This window comes from Penicillium arizonense, assembly GCF_001773325.1.
Source record: "Penicillium arizonense strain CBS 141311 chromosome Unknown PENARI_contig002, whole genome shotgun sequence".
Taxonomy (NCBI): Eukaryota; Fungi; Ascomycota; class Eurotiomycetes; order Eurotiales; family Aspergillaceae; genus Penicillium; species Penicillium arizonense.
Genome location: NW_019173279.1, coordinates 499198 through 514804, shown reverse-complemented (window position 1 = coordinate 514804; position 15607 = coordinate 499198). Strand labels below are relative to the sequence as shown.

The 15607-nt window shown below is 50.1% G+C and overlaps 8 protein-coding genes across 8 annotated transcripts; 6 read left to right on the top strand and 2 right to left on the bottom strand.

Annotated features, from left to right (window-relative positions):
- Positions 1–792: 792 nt before the first annotated feature.
- Positions 793–1515, top strand: PENARI_c002G06883 (uncharacterized protein; the record flags this gene model as incomplete). The annotated part of the gene is made up of 3 exons (XM_022627599.1): positions 793–1117; positions 1220–1302; positions 1405–1515. 3 exons carry the CDS (start codon positions 793–795, stop codon positions 1513–1515), a joined length of 519 nt encoding a protein of 172 aa, XP_022492336.1.
- A 1340-nt stretch (positions 1516–2855) lies between these two features.
- PENARI_c002G11074 (RNA polymerase II-binding domain-containing protein) lies at positions 2856–4505 on the bottom strand (the record flags this gene model as incomplete). Its single annotated transcript, XM_022627898.1, has 2 exons — positions 2856–4298; positions 4356–4505. 2 exons carry the CDS (start codon positions 4503–4505, stop codon positions 2856–2858), a joined length of 1593 nt encoding a protein of 530 aa, XP_022492441.1.
- Positions 4506–5272: 767 nt separating this feature from the next.
- PENARI_c002G03332 (uncharacterized protein) lies at positions 5273–5559 on the top strand (the record flags this gene model as incomplete). Its single annotated transcript, XM_022627358.1, has 2 exons — positions 5273–5460; positions 5556–5559. The coding sequence occupies 2 exons, from the start codon at positions 5273–5275 to the stop codon at positions 5557–5559; spliced, it is 192 nt and encodes a 63-aa protein (XP_022492439.1).
- Positions 5560–5958: 399 nt separating this feature from the next.
- Positions 5959–6570, bottom strand: PENARI_c002G11430 (uncharacterized protein; the record flags this gene model as incomplete). Its single annotated transcript, XM_022627921.1, has 3 exons — positions 5959–6311; positions 6398–6500; positions 6562–6570. The coding sequence occupies 3 exons, from the start codon at positions 6568–6570 to the stop codon at positions 5959–5961; spliced, it is 465 nt and encodes a 154-aa protein (XP_022492995.1).
- A 430-nt stretch (positions 6571–7000) lies between these two features.
- On the top strand, positions 7001–9577 carry PENARI_c002G12022 (TFIIH/NER complex ATPase/helicase subunit SSL2; the record flags this gene model as incomplete). Its single annotated transcript, XM_022627959.1, has 3 exons — positions 7001–7028; positions 7078–7194; positions 7254–9577. The coding sequence occupies 3 exons, from the start codon at positions 7001–7003 to the stop codon at positions 9575–9577; spliced, it is 2469 nt and encodes an 822-aa protein (XP_022492524.1).
- Positions 9578–10228: 651 nt separating this feature from the next.
- On the top strand, positions 10229–11804 carry PENARI_c002G05148 (questin oxidase family protein; the record flags this gene model as incomplete). Its single annotated transcript, XM_022627494.1, has 5 exons — positions 10229–10403; positions 10520–10783; positions 10844–11203; positions 11256–11657; positions 11707–11804. 5 exons carry the CDS (start codon positions 10229–10231, stop codon positions 11802–11804), a joined length of 1299 nt encoding a protein of 432 aa, XP_022492241.1.
- Positions 11805–12220: 416 nt separating this feature from the next.
- PENARI_c002G10359 (uncharacterized protein) lies at positions 12221–13684 on the top strand (the record flags this gene model as incomplete). Its single annotated transcript, XM_022627847.1, has 1 exon — positions 12221–13684. One exon carries the CDS (start codon positions 12221–12223, stop codon positions 13682–13684), a length of 1464 nt encoding a protein of 487 aa, XP_022492223.1.
- Positions 13685–14218: 534 nt separating this feature from the next.
- Positions 14219–15601, top strand: PENARI_c002G04013 (NAD(+) diphosphatase; the record flags this gene model as incomplete). Its single annotated transcript, XM_022627414.1, has 3 exons — positions 14219–14315; positions 14377–14823; positions 14895–15601. The coding sequence occupies 3 exons, from the start codon at positions 14219–14221 to the stop codon at positions 15599–15601; spliced, it is 1251 nt and encodes a 416-aa protein (XP_022492808.1).
- Positions 15602–15607: the final 6 nt, after the last annotated feature.

The following is a 15607-nucleotide window of genomic DNA, read 5'->3' as shown; positions in this document are numbered from 1 at the left end:
ATTCCGACACTTGACAAAGGAACTTTGCCTTTTTGGCTCATTAAGCATAATAATGAAATGACATAGGCTTTCTCATGCAAAAAGTCCGCAGCCTTTGGCCTTTGACTTAGGTATCCGAAACATGAAGATCGTGTATAACGTTATATCATTGCCAGCATGCGCAACGAACTGGATAAAGAGCAACACAGCAAACCAAAATGCACATACCGGAGAAAAGCCACGCAACAAACCCATTTCAAGAAATACCGACTATGGACATTCCTAATGATTCAATCCCACAACGAATCAAGGCCATATCGTGCCTTTCTAAGCAGAGGGATGAAACCTCTGGAATCCCGGGATTCAAACTAACCAACCAGAAGCTTCCAAGGGAGGGAAAAAGAAAACAGGATCGTCCATTATGTACACGAGCTGGCAGCGCTGGCCACAGTAGCACATACATCGGCAGTCAGCAATTGTCTCTCTTTCTCTCCCCATCGACAACCCCCGGCTTTCTCGACAACCTCGTGCAACAACCACCCGGCCCAGCTCTAGTCATTCTTTCAGGTCTCACTATAGAGACCTACACATGCCAAACCACACTCTTTTAATAAATTGCCTCCAGGCTCGACCATATTAGGGCCACACCCGCAACACCACGCGGCGCGCCAGGTCGCCTTTCTATACCTCAGCCATTCTCTACCGACACAAATTCCAGTCAACAGCTTCTACAGAAGATAATCAAGCCAAAGGCAAGACCAGCCAAACACCAAGAGCGAGCTTTATAAAGGAGAAACAAAGAAATCGACAATCATGCATCTAATCACCCTCGTCACATCCCTCACCCTGCTCGCCGTCACCACCGCTGTCCCAATGGCGAGTCCAACTCAATCTCCGACACCAACAAGCGCAATGCCATCTCTCTATTCACCTTCGCACTCCGGTTCGGCATCTGCTTCGGCATCCGCTTCCCCTTCTGCTTCGCCGAACCCCTTCGAGGCTTATTCCTGCCCCAAGGGCAAGTATAAGAACTGCTGTATGGGTGTTGAGCAGGCGTCTCATGATATCCTCAAGCCGCTGGGCGATATTGTTCCTATGGTTGGTGGATTGCAGGTTAGCTCGGCTATTGCTTACCAGTGTATGTTTTCTTTCCTCTGGTAGGAGATTGAAGGTTCAGCAACATGGATCTATTGGATCTGCTGGATTGCGAGTCGTCGCTAATATTTCTATTTTGGTATAGGCAAGCCGATGAGCATGGAAGATCCGCCATATTCTTGCTCTGGGCACGGGCGTTCTCCTATGTGCTGTGACAGCAAGGACAATGTAAGTCCATCTCATCCTCTCCCTTTCCTTTCTCAATTCTCGTGCATGATAATACTACGAAGTGGGAGAATTTACTCTAACATATATGTTTACTTATTCCAGGGCCTAATCGAAGCCTGCAAGCCCTTTGAAAAGGTCAAGCAGGACTATTACTCCCACAGAATGCATCTCCCCGAGACCCAGGCCGACATTATCATGGACGCTGTTACCTAAGGCTAGGTACTCAGTGACTGTCACCAAGACCTGGCGTTTTGCGACATGGACTGCAAATGAGGATGAGGATGAAATAAGGATTTAGATGTACTTTTCTGTATACTGGGGATAACTTGTGGCGTGAGGAGATACAAGATTGGAGATAGGGAGATTCTTTTGTTTCATTTTCTTTCTTTACTTGATATTACTTGGAGACTTTACTTGTGATACTTTTTTTTAGATTTAGGATTTCGACGTGTAATGTGTACAACATCCATTTCTATTGCGTTGTTGTGCTATTTGATCTCTTGATTATATAGACATAATTTTCCGGGCGTCGAAGGAGGGGAGCTAAAGAGCAAGGGTTCTATAAAGATGATGAAACATATATACCGTATGGACACTCCTGTATTAACACCTAGTATCACTCCTTTAAGTACCTGACATATTGTCTCTTCCAAATAGTCGCAACAGCAACCAATTGTGCAACCGAAAATGCTACCGCTAGTGTGATCTGTGATCTATACGCCATAGCATAAGTCTCTAGGACATGAGCTTGAAAATCGGGAGGAAACGTCAAGATAGCCTCGGTAGTTGCCAAAGCGCGCTTAATTCCACCGGTTTGAGAACCCATGGCAATCTGCTGTCGAGGTAATGATTGAGCATGGCGGTCGAAGCTGCCACTCCAATAACACCACCAAGCAGTCGAAGTTGCAGCCCGATCCTACCGCGATGGAGTGATCCTCACTTACCCACCACAAGAGGCCCAAGCATGGAAAATGCGCCTAAAGTCAGACCCACCCATAGACCTGCCAGGGCCAGATATCCGAACTGTCCTGGCCAGAGATGGATGGCTAAATCGATGCTCGAGTAGAGGAAAAGGCCTGTAACCTGGCAGATGATACCAAATAAGGCAATGAAGCAGAAGGGAAATTTACAAAGTCCTGCCAGAATGGAGCAACCCATGATGCCAACAGGGCAGCTCGGTGCAATGAATACTTAAGATTACCTTTCTGCAGGGTAGCAATAATGAACGAGCATGCCGTGAGAATAAGAATTGCTGATGTATTCGACGATCGAGATCGTGACAGTGTTGATGGAAATGTTGGCTCAAAATAAGATGTTTGGAATGAGGACATCGTCGCACATGAAGACCCATACATTTGAGTTAATTAAATTCACCTCTTAACGTTACTCTTCCTTAGGAACTAACTTACATGTATTACCCTTATGTCTTTATGTCTAGTGGATATGGCCGTTTTGTCTACGATGAAGTTTTTAAGACGTACCTCCACACACTCCTTTTAAAAGATTTCATTCAAGTTTCGTTCATCTGTCTCTTCATGGTAATTGTGCCACACTCAGCGCCAACCCCGTCCACCTTGGGGAGGAGGACCCCGTGGGTCACCATGCTGGCCACCCGAATAAGGTGGAGGGAAATGATAATGACCAGGTGGTATAGGCTGACCCTGTCCTGGTGGCATATGTGGGGGAGGAGCATTGAACGGAGGAGGGAAGGCTGAGGGAGGAGCTCCGGAACCAGGTGGGGGATAGGGCATGGCCGACATGTGTGGGGGAGGTGGAGGCCAGGCACCGTAGTTCGGCGGGGGCGGGGGAACAAAGCCGCTATTAGGACCCATGGATGGGTGGGCATATTGACCATGTCCACTTGGATTATGTGGAGGGGGGAAGGAACTCATAGATGCGGTATGGTGTTGAGGTTGTTGAGGTTGATGGGGCTGGTGAGGGGGTGGGAAATGTGAAGGGGACGGTTCGTGAGGTGTGTATGAGCTTTCTCGACTGCGTGAGCGTCTTGGTGAGCGACTTCTTTCACGCGAGTCAAAGCGACGACGCCTGACTGATCGCGATCGGGAGCGGCTCGGTGTCCTTGACTCGGAGCGACTGTCACTGTAGCGCCGGCGCTTGATATTAGTTCGTGTCCCACTACGACTTCTGCTTCGACTGCGAGAATCCTCGGGCTCTCCCCTCTTCATCTGTTGACAGAATGCACGAGACCATCCATAATAGGTTTCACCATCCAAAATGTCTCCTGTGATTTCATCCCGGAGGACTGATTGGCCTAGCTCGTCGATGTCCGCATCTCCGTCATCCTTAATGAGGTCGTCCGTGCCATAGATCTTGTCCACTTGACACAAAAAGCCTTTGAGAGCTTTCACCAGTGTTCCATCTGCAGGTCCGGCCTGCAGGTGTAGTGGTTTGATACCATCGGGTCGGAGGGGAATGGACGAGTTCGGAATGATGTGCGGGATGAGGTTGCCCGCAGGGAGGTCATAAAAGGGCGTCGATGAATCTCCATGGGTTGATGGCATGACAAAAGGGACATCCTTCCCGGGTTTCTTGGCTTGGTCTGCTTCGCCGGCACCATCAGTGGATGGTGGGGCGCCCAAGGTGGCCGAGTTAATTATCACTTCCCGAAGCTTCTCAACAAGCTCGGAATTAAAGTATCCGTGCTCGGACCAGATATCAAGCAGATCATCTAGCCGCTGGTGGTGCCGGGGGTACTTCTGGCGATCGCAGGCGGCGGCATGGCCAACGAGGTCCACGATATGTGGCTGCAAGGACCCGCTCACCGTGGAGAAGGTTGCAGTGGAGCCTAGGTGGTACTTGCAGTGGTGAAACAGATCATTGAGCAAATAGAGTATGTGGAGTCGTCGACGCTTCGGTGTGGTGTGCTGAGCGGGCTGTGGTTCGAAGGAGGTAGCTAGAGCTACCAGGTACTTGGCCAATCCCCCAACACGGTTAGATGAAGCAGCAACATATTGAAGCAACCATGCTTTGCAGGTCTGAGGTGACTGTGATTTAGTAACTGGGACGTGAGAGGCATGTGCAACGAGTCAGACCTGGATGTTTTCTGTAGAACAGTGCGACAGCACGCGCTCGAGTAAGGTATGGAAGGCGGTTATCTCATCTCGAGGCACAGAGGTCGGATCCGGGCGTAGCAGACCCGCCGAGAATGAGGCCTTTGCAATGGCGATCTGATGGGACGCCATGGCTGAAACCTGGAGAAAGGGAGATTCATGATTCTCTCCAATTCTGTTATCGCAGCTCCTATCACACGTGACCGCGGTTAGCGCGATGAAGTAGATAAGTGAGTAGAGTAGATGTAGATTACAATTTGGCATATTGTGCTATTAGCTGGTAGTTATTTGATGTTATTTGATGTTACTCGGTGACAACTGAATGCCTGAATGTCTGATACCAGCACACACGTGAGAGTTGCCCGAATCAGGAGATCCAGATAAGATGATCTATGCAGAGTAACCCACGTTGCCACTTCCCCTCCGGATATCAACGAGCCGTCATCATACTTCTCTGATTCGGAACTTCATTTCCGCTCTCGTTTCATGCGGTGAAACCCCAAACCCTCTACTGCGCACGAACCGTAGCCCACACTATGATCCACGCCCCCTTGCGACTTGGAACCCTACGATGGCGTGAGGACTTGCCGACAGTCCGATCCGAGTGTCCTGTACATGTAGATCAGCCTTAAGCGTCTGATCACGGATAGATATTTAACTGCGAGAATCAGGCCATGCCTTAGCGTCCCCCGCATGTCCCCCCACAGTCGGATCACTTTGCATGGCCTGATGTTGCTTATAAAAGCCTCATAGTTCCCCCTTTAGTGGTTTCTATAAACTTTAACTATTTCTATGCTCCCTGCTCTCAACTCTACTCTCCTCTCTCCTCTCAAGTCTACCACAATCCTACTCTACCACCACTCTACTCTCTACATCCCGCTCTACAAGTGATCGACATCATGGCCACTATCGCTCAGCTCGCCCGCCCCTCCATCCGCCACTTTTCAGCCCACCGTCCTCGTCCTGATTCTCGCGCTGCACGCGCCATCAGCCTGGGTTGCATTGTGTCTGGCGTGGTCCTGCCCTTCGTGCCACCCGCCTTGGAGAGTTCGCGCCAGCGAAATTCGGGTCTTTCTACTGGGAACAAGTGAGTTTCAACTGAACGTTTTACTATTGTGAGCTTATGTGGAGAACGTTATTTACATCTTAACGCAGGAACCCCCCACTCTGCTTCCACGCAAGATAGATGCCTTGCGTTAGAACCTCTCGCACCTCGAGGAGCTGCTCGGTGCAGGCGCTGATGCAGAGGCCCGGCTTGTGAGGTGATGCATGATGCCCACGGAGTTTAGGGATGGCGTTATGGGTTGCTTTCAATAGTACCCTGGGATGGGATCTTTTTTGCTTTGCTTGTTAATACAACCACCAAGGATGAAGATGTCATAGATCTCTCGATCGTCATCAGATAGCCAAATTTGCGCAAATCCATTCCTTAATGAAATGACAAAGCTCGAGTAATATACATGCTAGCATTGAGCAACAAATCAAACATAGCACAGGAAGTTGAAGCCAACCTCAGTATATCCTTATCAAGTACACCACCACTCTATTTTGGTTTGATATCAGAATGTACAATGCGGCCAGCCGCTTAGCTAAACCGGTTCCCAGTTGGAGGTCGGTATGGTGTCGACGTTTCGTATTTGCCCTTCTCTAGGACACGGTCGGCCTCGGTCAAGGGTTCATGGCGGGTGGGCGCGGGGTCATGAGAAGCTTCGGCACTGGGAGAGGCGACGTCGTCGGCGGCATTCTGGAACCGTGTCATGTTCGCTCGCTTTAGGTTGGCGTCGTTGCCTGGGGTAGGCCCGGATGCGGACAGGGCCTGGCGCTTGTGTTCATCTTCCATTGCTCTCATCTGGGCCTTGCGCTTGATCTCGGCGTCAAATCGGGATTGGCGGTCGGCGTTGATGGATTGCTTTGCGAAGTAGTAGGCTCCGCCGCCAGCTGGAGGGACAGGTTAGTCTTTTCCAGGTGTGTTGTACCAGATGACCTCTGTCTGTTAACTGAGACCAATCATTTTGGTTACATACCGACACAAAGAGTGCCCCAGCCCACCCTGTTCAAGCCGAAAGCCACATCAGTAATTGGGTCCTGTTGTCTTTGGGCGAAGAAATCTCCTCTCACCAGGTAGATCTGATCTAAATGGAAAATAGAGTCAGCAATGGAGCATATAAGATAGATATATAGCTCTTACCGTGTTCATGATGAATGGTTGGAAAGTTGAAGAGGTCGAGAGAGGAGCTAACTGAATGTCGTCAGAGCGGCCAACGACTATTGGTGGCCTCAGGCTGAAATCCTAATCGCCCTCTCTTACCAATCGGACTTCTTCAAACTTCTTATATCCGCGTTCTTCTCGACATCCTTCTCCTCAGACCCTTCACTCTTCTCTCTTGACCTTGCCCACCTTATTTCCCGACATCTATACCATTCATTTTCAGCAACCCGAAGCTCTTTACGACCCGAAACCTCCAGCGCAGACGCCGCCTGTTACTGCGGCTCAGCATCATTTGTCCCATGCTAGTCTGAGATTACTTGTGAGGGGCGTCGCTCCACCTCATCGGACTCTCATACACTGAGAACGTATTCAGTCAGTTCCCTCTTGCTGCTTTATCAACATCGCCGAATATTCGAACATGGCCCCCAAGCGGAAGGCGGCCGATGGTAAGTATCCGGTCTATCTTTGGGGGAAATAGTGACTCATTATATTCAGGTAGCCAGTCTAGCAGGGCCTCGAAACGCGCCACGCCCGTTCCTGATGTCGAGGATATTACCAGCGATGATGATTATTCGGACGGAGATGATGCACCGGAGTCCTCCAACTTGAAAGGTATGGTGTGGCAGTCTGCCCACGTGAAGTGACCTGGACGCTAAAACTGTCCGATAAAGAGGTCGTCGACAAGTTCTCTCTCCAATCATTCAGCAAGAAGGCACAAGTGGATAAGACGGACCCCAGATTTGGCTACAAAGATCTTTCTTCTCTGCCGTTGAAGCTCGATCATTACAACCGACCGTTATGGATCGAACCCCTCAAAGGCACCATCACCCTCGAGAGCTTTTCTCCGCTGGCACCCCAAGCTCAAGATTTCCTCACTACAATCGCCGAACCGCTTTCCCGTCCGACACATTTACACGAATACCGCTTGACAGGCCACAGTCTATACGCAGCGGTTTCGGTCGGTCTCAAACCACAGGATATTGTCGAGTTCTTGGATCGCCTGTCGAAAACACCACTACCTGAAAGCATTCGGACCTTCATTATCGAGTTCACAAAATCCTACGGAAAAATCAAGATGGTGTTGAGGCATAACCGCTACTACGTGGAAACGACGGATCCTGAAATGCTTCAACGCTTGTTGAAAGACGAAGTGATTGGACCACAAAGATTGGACAATACCGAAGGCATTATTGAACGGGCTGCTCCAAAAATGGGCGGTCTAGTCATTCCCGGAACCAAGGACGCGGCTGGTGTTAGAGAAACCACACAGCAGGAGGCCATGGCTGCCAGGAATGAAACTGAAGAAGAAGGGGCAGCTGTTAATTACGGCATCGACGATGTTGGTGAGGATGATCGCGAAGAAGCTATTACTTACAGTTTCGAAATCCCCGCTGCTGGAGTCGAAGTCGTCAAAGCCCGCTGCCAATCGATCGGTTGCCCTGCTCTGGAAGAGTACGATTTCCAGGGAGATACCATTAATCCCAACCTGGATATGGATCTGAAGCCTGCTGCCCGGATTCGTTCTTACCAGGAGAAGAGTCTGAGTAAGATGTTCGGTAACGGACGAGCGAAGAGCGGTATTATTGTGCTTCCTTGTGGTGCCGGTAAGACCTTGGTTGGTATTACTGCCGCCGCTACTATCAAGAAGGGTACCATCGTTCTTTGCACCAGTTCCATGTCCGTAGTTCAATGGCGAAACGAGTTCTTGCGATGGACGACGATCGACCCTGGTGACATCGCCATCTTTACCTCTGATCACAAGGAGAAATTCAAACGGTCGACCGGTATTATTGTGTCTACTTACTCAATGGTGTCACAAACACGGGCTCGATCATATGACGCCCAGAAGATGATGGATTGGCTTCAATCCAGAGAATGGGGTATGATGATTCTTGACGAGGTGCACGTCGTGCCGGCATCGATGTTCCGAAAAGTCACATCTGCAATCGCCGCACAGAGCAAGCTCGGTCTTACCGCAACGCTACTTCGTGAGGATGACAAGATCAAAGATTTGAACTTCTTGATCGGACCCAAGCTTTACGAAGCAAACTGGATGGAACTTGCTGCACAGGGTCACATCGCCAAGGTGCAGTGTGCCGAGGTGTGGTGTCCAATGACCACGGAGTTCTACTCTGAGTATCTGCGGGAGAGCTCTAGGAAGCAAGCCCTGCTTTATATCATGAACCCTCGCAAGTTCCAGGCCTGTCAGTTCTTGATCGACTTCCACGAAAAACGTGGCGACAAGATCATTGTGTTCTCCGACAATGTCTATGCTTTGGAGCGATATGCACTCAAGCTGAACAAGGCATACATTTTCGGTGGCACTCCGCAAAACGAGCGTATGCGTATTCTGGAGAACTTCCAGCACAACGAGCAGGTCAACACTATCTTCCTGTCCAAGATCGGTGATACCTCGCTCGATTTGCCTGAGGCTACCTGCCTGATCCAGATTTCGTCCCACTACGGTTCCCGTCGTCAGGAAGCCCAGCGCCTCGGACGAATTCTGCGAGCTAAGCGTCGAAATGACGAAGGCTTCAATGCTTTCTTCTACTCCCTTGTGTCTAAGGATACACATGAGATGGTCTACTCTGCCAAACGGCAAGCTTTCCTGATTGACCAAGGCTATGCGTTCAAGGTTATCACTCATCTCCAAGGCATCGACAACTACGAAGGATTGTCGTACGCAACGCCATCAGAACGCCGCGAACTTCTGCAAGAAGTCATGCTGCAAAATGAATCCTCTGCCGACGTCGAACAGGTCAACGATGACTTATTCTCGATGCGCACGGGCAAGAAAGGCCCAGCCAAGAAGGCAACTGCGAAGCGCAGTGCGGCCACTCTTAGCGGTCTGGCTGGTGGTGATGACATGGCTTATATTGAGTATAACAAGAGCAGGAACAAGGCACTCAAGGACAAGGCCGGACACCATCCGCTGTTCAAAAAGATGGAGCGGGACCGACAGCGTCGGAAGAAGGAGAGAGAGGGCGCGGATTGATCGAAAACGATTGCTATGTTTGGTTTTTTTTTCTAGCGCTGTCCCTGGACTTCTCCTTCCCCAGAATGATATACCCCAGATGAATAAACAAGGGAATTTTAGTGGAATATCCAAGTCCAAGAGCTAGACTCCTTGGCTGTCAGCTATGCACAGTAGTATGTCTAAGATTAGGCAGCCCAGCATCAATTACTAACACCAAACAGCTGAAGGGCCAGCTCCAGATCCAAACAAGCTGACTAATATCTTCACCCCCAAATTGCGATCCCTTCGATATCCTCGAATACCCTCATATACCCTAGAGCCAAGATCTCAATCCAATAATCCAGACCAAGATGTTACAGTAGAAATTTAGTAAGCGTCAGGCCCAGAGCTGCCCAGGGATTGTATACCCATGACGTAGCAACGGAGCACCGAACAACCGAACCCGGGATGATTACATTTAAAAACGGTCCATTGGTCTCTACACACATAGACTGCATCTACCTAGGTACCTATAAGGACATGCTACCCCGGTTCCGTTTCACAACCAGACAAATACTCGCAATCGATCGATCCTCTCCGCAGACTCGCTTTTCATCTCCACTCCCTCGACCGTCATCCTTTAAGCTCTCCCCGCGATTATACAGCTCCGCTGCTTATCCTCGTGCCACGATGTCTTCTTCGGAAACAGAGCCGGCTTCAGCTACTAGGATTAATCTCTCCCCCGCTACGGACTCTGGCGTGTTTAGCGCTGGTGTTAGGGAGGATACGGCGCGACTTACGAGTTCCCTTTTGCAGGATGATATGGCGAAGCATCATGTCTTTTTTAATGACGAGGGATTTCATAGTATGTTCTTCTATTTGATCTTCTCTTCTGAGTTGTTTTTGTAAATGTGATATGTGGTTGTTGACACTGTCGTTTAGATCATATACCCCATCTCCTTCTGAGTATTTATGCTTTAGGTGCAACCCCTGAGCAGGTAAAGGGAGCCTACAGCCGGAATCAGAGCTATCAGAGACCTGCGATGCCGGCTGATCAGGGTGTTGTCCAGTCTATGCGTGACGTGGATGGATTCCAGGCTGGTATGGGGAAAGAGAAGAATTATTCTAATTATTTGGCGTTTTTCCAGGGTGAGATTGGGGTGAAGGGTGTTGGGGATGTTCTTAGGGAGTATCTTTTTGCTGGGGATGAGAGGGCTGAGAAAATGTTGTGTCGCTTGTTTGGTGGTACGTGTTCTATACCTATACCCCGTTTTGCTATGCTAGACTACAGGCTAACGTATTCAGGTCTGATTCACCCGTTTATCCATCTCTCCTTTGGATTGGAGTTCAATCAGCCTGCCATTGTGGCTCAGGGTTTGGCTCAGGCGGCTGTGCATGATGACTGGCTTGGTCGGGCTTTCTTTCTTCCTGCTGAGAAGATGTCTGCTGGTGTTGGTGTGACTGGCAAGAAGTCGTTGCTCGAGCTTTTGAATGAGTGTCGGGCGGACAAGGCTCTCACTGAAAGTGTTAAGTGGGCTGATAGTAATAAGATCAAGGATGGTGTGATGACCAGAGCTCCAGAGCAAATGATCAAATATGCTGCTCAGTTCACTGTTTCCGAAGATCAGGTTGAAGAGAGACTGGTGGATATGATTAACACAGTCGGTAAGTGTGCATCGGTATCCTTTCATGAGCCGTTGCTGATTCGTCTTGTCAGTCTACTACACCAGCGCCGCACAGCGTCCGACCCGAGAAATGAGACTTGACTTCTTCTTCATCCACTGTGTCAACTCATCCATCTTCTTCTCTAAGATCATCAACCTCCCATACCTGGATCAGCGATCAAAGCTGCGCCTCATGGAATGGAAAGGACGCATCGACCTATTGATGTATGTCTCACGCGGGTCACCAGACCTCCTCCTGGACGAGGTAGCCAAATACCCTATCAAGGAAGACTGGCCCCAAATCTTCGGACGCGCCGTGTCCCATGGCACAGACGACGGACATCTCGCCAAGCTGGCCCGAGCAGTGGCACACGGCCAGCGGGTCTGCCAAGGGTTCGAGAATAAGCATCAGATGCCGATCAATGGGGATATGTGGCTGAGAATTGGGAACATCGGTAAGTCGCTCCTCTTTTAGCATTGTCACGCTAGCCTAATTCTCAACAGCTGTCGACTCCACCGTTGAGGAGGGGGAGAGAGGGATGTGGGTCCGATCCACTGGCTTTGATGAGGCCTGGGAGCCTCAGGAACGCGCGCATATGTGATTGAAATGCCTTGCTTTGAATAATCTCCAGATTGTAGCTGAGACAAGCATGCTTTGTTACATGTTATAGCCAAATTGACCGAGGTTGAAGTACAGTGTGGTTCCACTCCGGGAGCTGCAGTGGGTCTCTTCATGACGCCAGCGGCTCAACAAGATAGGGATTGTAGGTGCTTTGAGCGTAGAATTGGAGATCTGACCGTGTGAGTATATCAGTCTCAAGAGAGACATGAGATAAGGCAAACGGATAACAATAGGAGGATGGATAGGAGAAGAGAGAAGAGAGAAGAAGATGAAGCAAACACAATCTGGACATACATTGGGGATCACGTAAAGTGGGGCACCCCAACGACTCTCACTTTTCCTTTCTTCATCTTTCATATCTCCATATCATCTTCGCTTCATTATCTTGACTTCAATATGCCGAACGATGATAAGTCTAGTTCGAACCGGGTCTTCTCCGGGGATGAGAGCAACCCGTTCGTCGCCTTCCGGCGCTACGCTGATGAACAGGTCTCCACAATGCTTCAATCTATCACAGGACTACCCTCGATGGTAACGCCACCTCACAACAACCGCTGGGAAATTTTCGCAGACGATCACGGCTACGAAAGCAGGATTTCTCGTCAGAGAACCGGCGATAATACAGGAGAAAAGGGCTACTCGACAGACCGAGATGGAGGAAATGGTTATTCGGGAGGAGATGACAACATACGCAACCCAGCCAACACATCACATCCTAGATCACGCTGGTTCGAGCATGATGACCCATGGAACTCGCAGTCATGGAGGAAATGGTGCAACGGACCATCCGACTTTTTCGGCCTCGATTCCTTCTTCGACCGCTTCTGGCTTGAGGATCGCTTCTTCCCCTTTGCGTCTCATCTCATGAATCCCAACCGCGGCTTCTTCCTCCCAGATATGTTCGAGGATACCAATTCACCGACCTGGCCGATCGCCTATATTATGTTCAGCCCGTACTCGCCTCTCCACCTAGAACGCCAAGCACAATATCGCGCGTACCGTGAAAAAGGCATTTTCTCCTCGATTATGTCGTCTTTGAGTTTGGATTCCGATCGTGACTCCTCGGAGCCGCAGTGGCGAGAAGCCTTTGAGGATTTACTTCGGCTTGAAAACGGAAAGTCGATGCTCACTCGTGATGCCTCCGCGGCACCGGAGACTGGGAAGGACTGGCTCCAGGGTCTGGTGAAGCGCGGGAGCCTGGGTGACCGATGGAAGTATGTACCTGGCACAGAGGGTCAGCCTTGGTCAGGTATCACTTTCTCTGGTCGTGCGGAGCAGGATCCGTCTCTATCCGAGAAAGAGGAAGAGCCCATGGAACGGAAGAACGACCAAGAAGCTGCTGAAAGTGAGCTAGACCTGTACGAGCGCTTCTTGCATGATATCGAAAACCGCGAGCGTGAATTCTTCCGCGGTGCGTCTGAAAGCCCTCTCCTGCGCATGCTCCTCGAAGAGCGACGACAACAGCAGGAGGAACTTGAGAAATACAGACGCAGTGTTCCCAAGGTAGAAGATGAGCAAAGCAGTGATGGCAATGAGACCTGGCTGGAGCTTGTCTCTGGTGGAAACAGAAACTCTGTTCCTGAAACGCCTTCAAACTCTTCGACCAAGACCGTGAACGAGAACGAGAAGATTGGATCGCCTTCAGAACCAGCACAGTCTCGTGTCATCTCTACCATGACCCGAACAGAACGCGTTCGACTTCCCGATGGCTCGGTTGAAAGCAAGATTGTCAAGACCAAGCGTTTTGCAGACGGTCGTGAGGAAACTGATTCGTCTGTCGAGGTATCTCATCCGCAACCGGAAGATTACAAGTCTGATGAATCTGGTCGATCCAAGACCGGCTGGTTCTGGAAAGACTAAATTGGCTCCTGTCTACTTCGTGGTACAACGACAAAACTGTCCATATGGGCCACAGTGACCCCAAAACTCGAGACTATCAGTTTCGATTGCTCACCAGCGTGCTTTACTTTCTCATTTCAGGTGTTTCAATTTCAACTCCAAACTGGCTTGCATGGATTCGCGAGGATTTTCGGTTATGTGGCGCTTTCTCTATTCACTACTTTCTTTTATTTCGAGTCACAAGCTCTGTATCTACTCAAATATCTTTTCTTTCGTGAAAATTGCATTCGTATGCTGTACAACAATCTATGGAACAGACACCCTTTGCCGACTAATTTGGATATTCCACAGAATATATTAGACAAGTGAAGTTTATCATCAACAGGAACAGACGTCCCTTATCTGCCAAGACTCCTCGGCACAACTCCGCTTCCCCGCCCTCCGCCGCTGATTAATGCGAGTTCGACCGGTTTCCAACTTCTGAATACTTCTGAATACACACAAAATTGTGCCTTTTTTTTGATCTGCAAGCACTGGATATTGAGCACTGGCATAATGACCACAACTCCCCAGATCCCCGCCCCGGCTCACACGCTCGCGGATTCCATGTTGTCCCGCCACTTCGGAAGAGAGACAGTGAACTACTTCTCCAGTATGGAACTTGCCCAGGACGACACATATATGTGCAATAGCAATACTAAAACATGTCCTAGGCTCTCCGATTAACCGTCTATCATTCCTGCGCTCTGACCACCCATTCCTCTCCGCGGCCTTGAAGCACCCGTCTGCCCGATTCGTCCTCTTGAACAACCTTGCGCCTTTAACTCCGTCGCCTGCGCAGCTGCACTTTGCTAAGTATGATGAGGTGCGCAAGCTTGTGCCGAATGACATCTTCGATGTCTCTGAGGAGGATATGATCAAGAACTATGATTCGCGCAAGACGCGTCCTACCTTGATCTTCCTCGGTCTGGACGAGAGTCTTAAGGAAGGTGGATTTACATGGAAGATTTACTCCGGGACACCTTATTTTGCAGTCGATGTGACGCCCAGGGGCTCGGAAGAACAGCAGACTGCAGCGAAGGATGTGATTAGTGCCATGGAGGCGAAGGGACTGTCTTTCTTCCAGGCGCGGGTTGTCATGTCCTTCTCTGCCGATGAAGGTATGTCTAAATCCACCGAGACCTAATGTAGACCATATAACGAGAAGCATAAACTAACCCGCTGAAAACAGCCGCTATCTATGCCCAGGCGCGCGCCCTGATGGACTGGAATACCCGCAATACCTTCTGCGGAACGTGCGGACACCCCACACTAGGCGTGAACGCAGGCACAAAGCGTGCATGCCCACCAACAGACATCGCCCTCGCAGCCACCGGCAAGACGGAAGAAAGACCAGCCTGCAACACCCGCACGACACTGTCAAACCTCTCCTTCCCGCGCACCGACCCGACGATCATCGTAGCGGTCGTCTCCGCCGACGGAAAGCGCATCCTCCTCGGCCGGTCGAAGCGCTTCCCACCAAACTGGTACTCAACACTAGCCGGCTTCATCGAGCCAGCTGAGTCAATTGAAGATGCCGTGCGGAGAGAAGTGTGGGAGGAAGCAGGCGTGACGCTGTCGCGGGTTGTTATTCACTCGTCGCAGCCTTGGCCGTATCCTGCCAACTTGATGATTGGCGCTATTGCCCAGGTTAGTGATCCGGCTCATGAGACGATCTCTCTGCAGCATGATCCTGAGCTAGAGGATGCGAAGTGGTTTGAGATTGAGGAGGTTGAGGAGGCTTTGAGAATTGGGACTAGTGACCTGAGTGCTCAGGCTGGGCCGGAGTATAAGGAGGGTGGTTTGCGGTTGCCGCCTCCTACTGCTATTGCTAATCAGTTGATTCGGGCTGCTGTTAGTGCCGAGTATTTTGCTGTTGATAAGCAGTCTAAGATTTAGATTTAA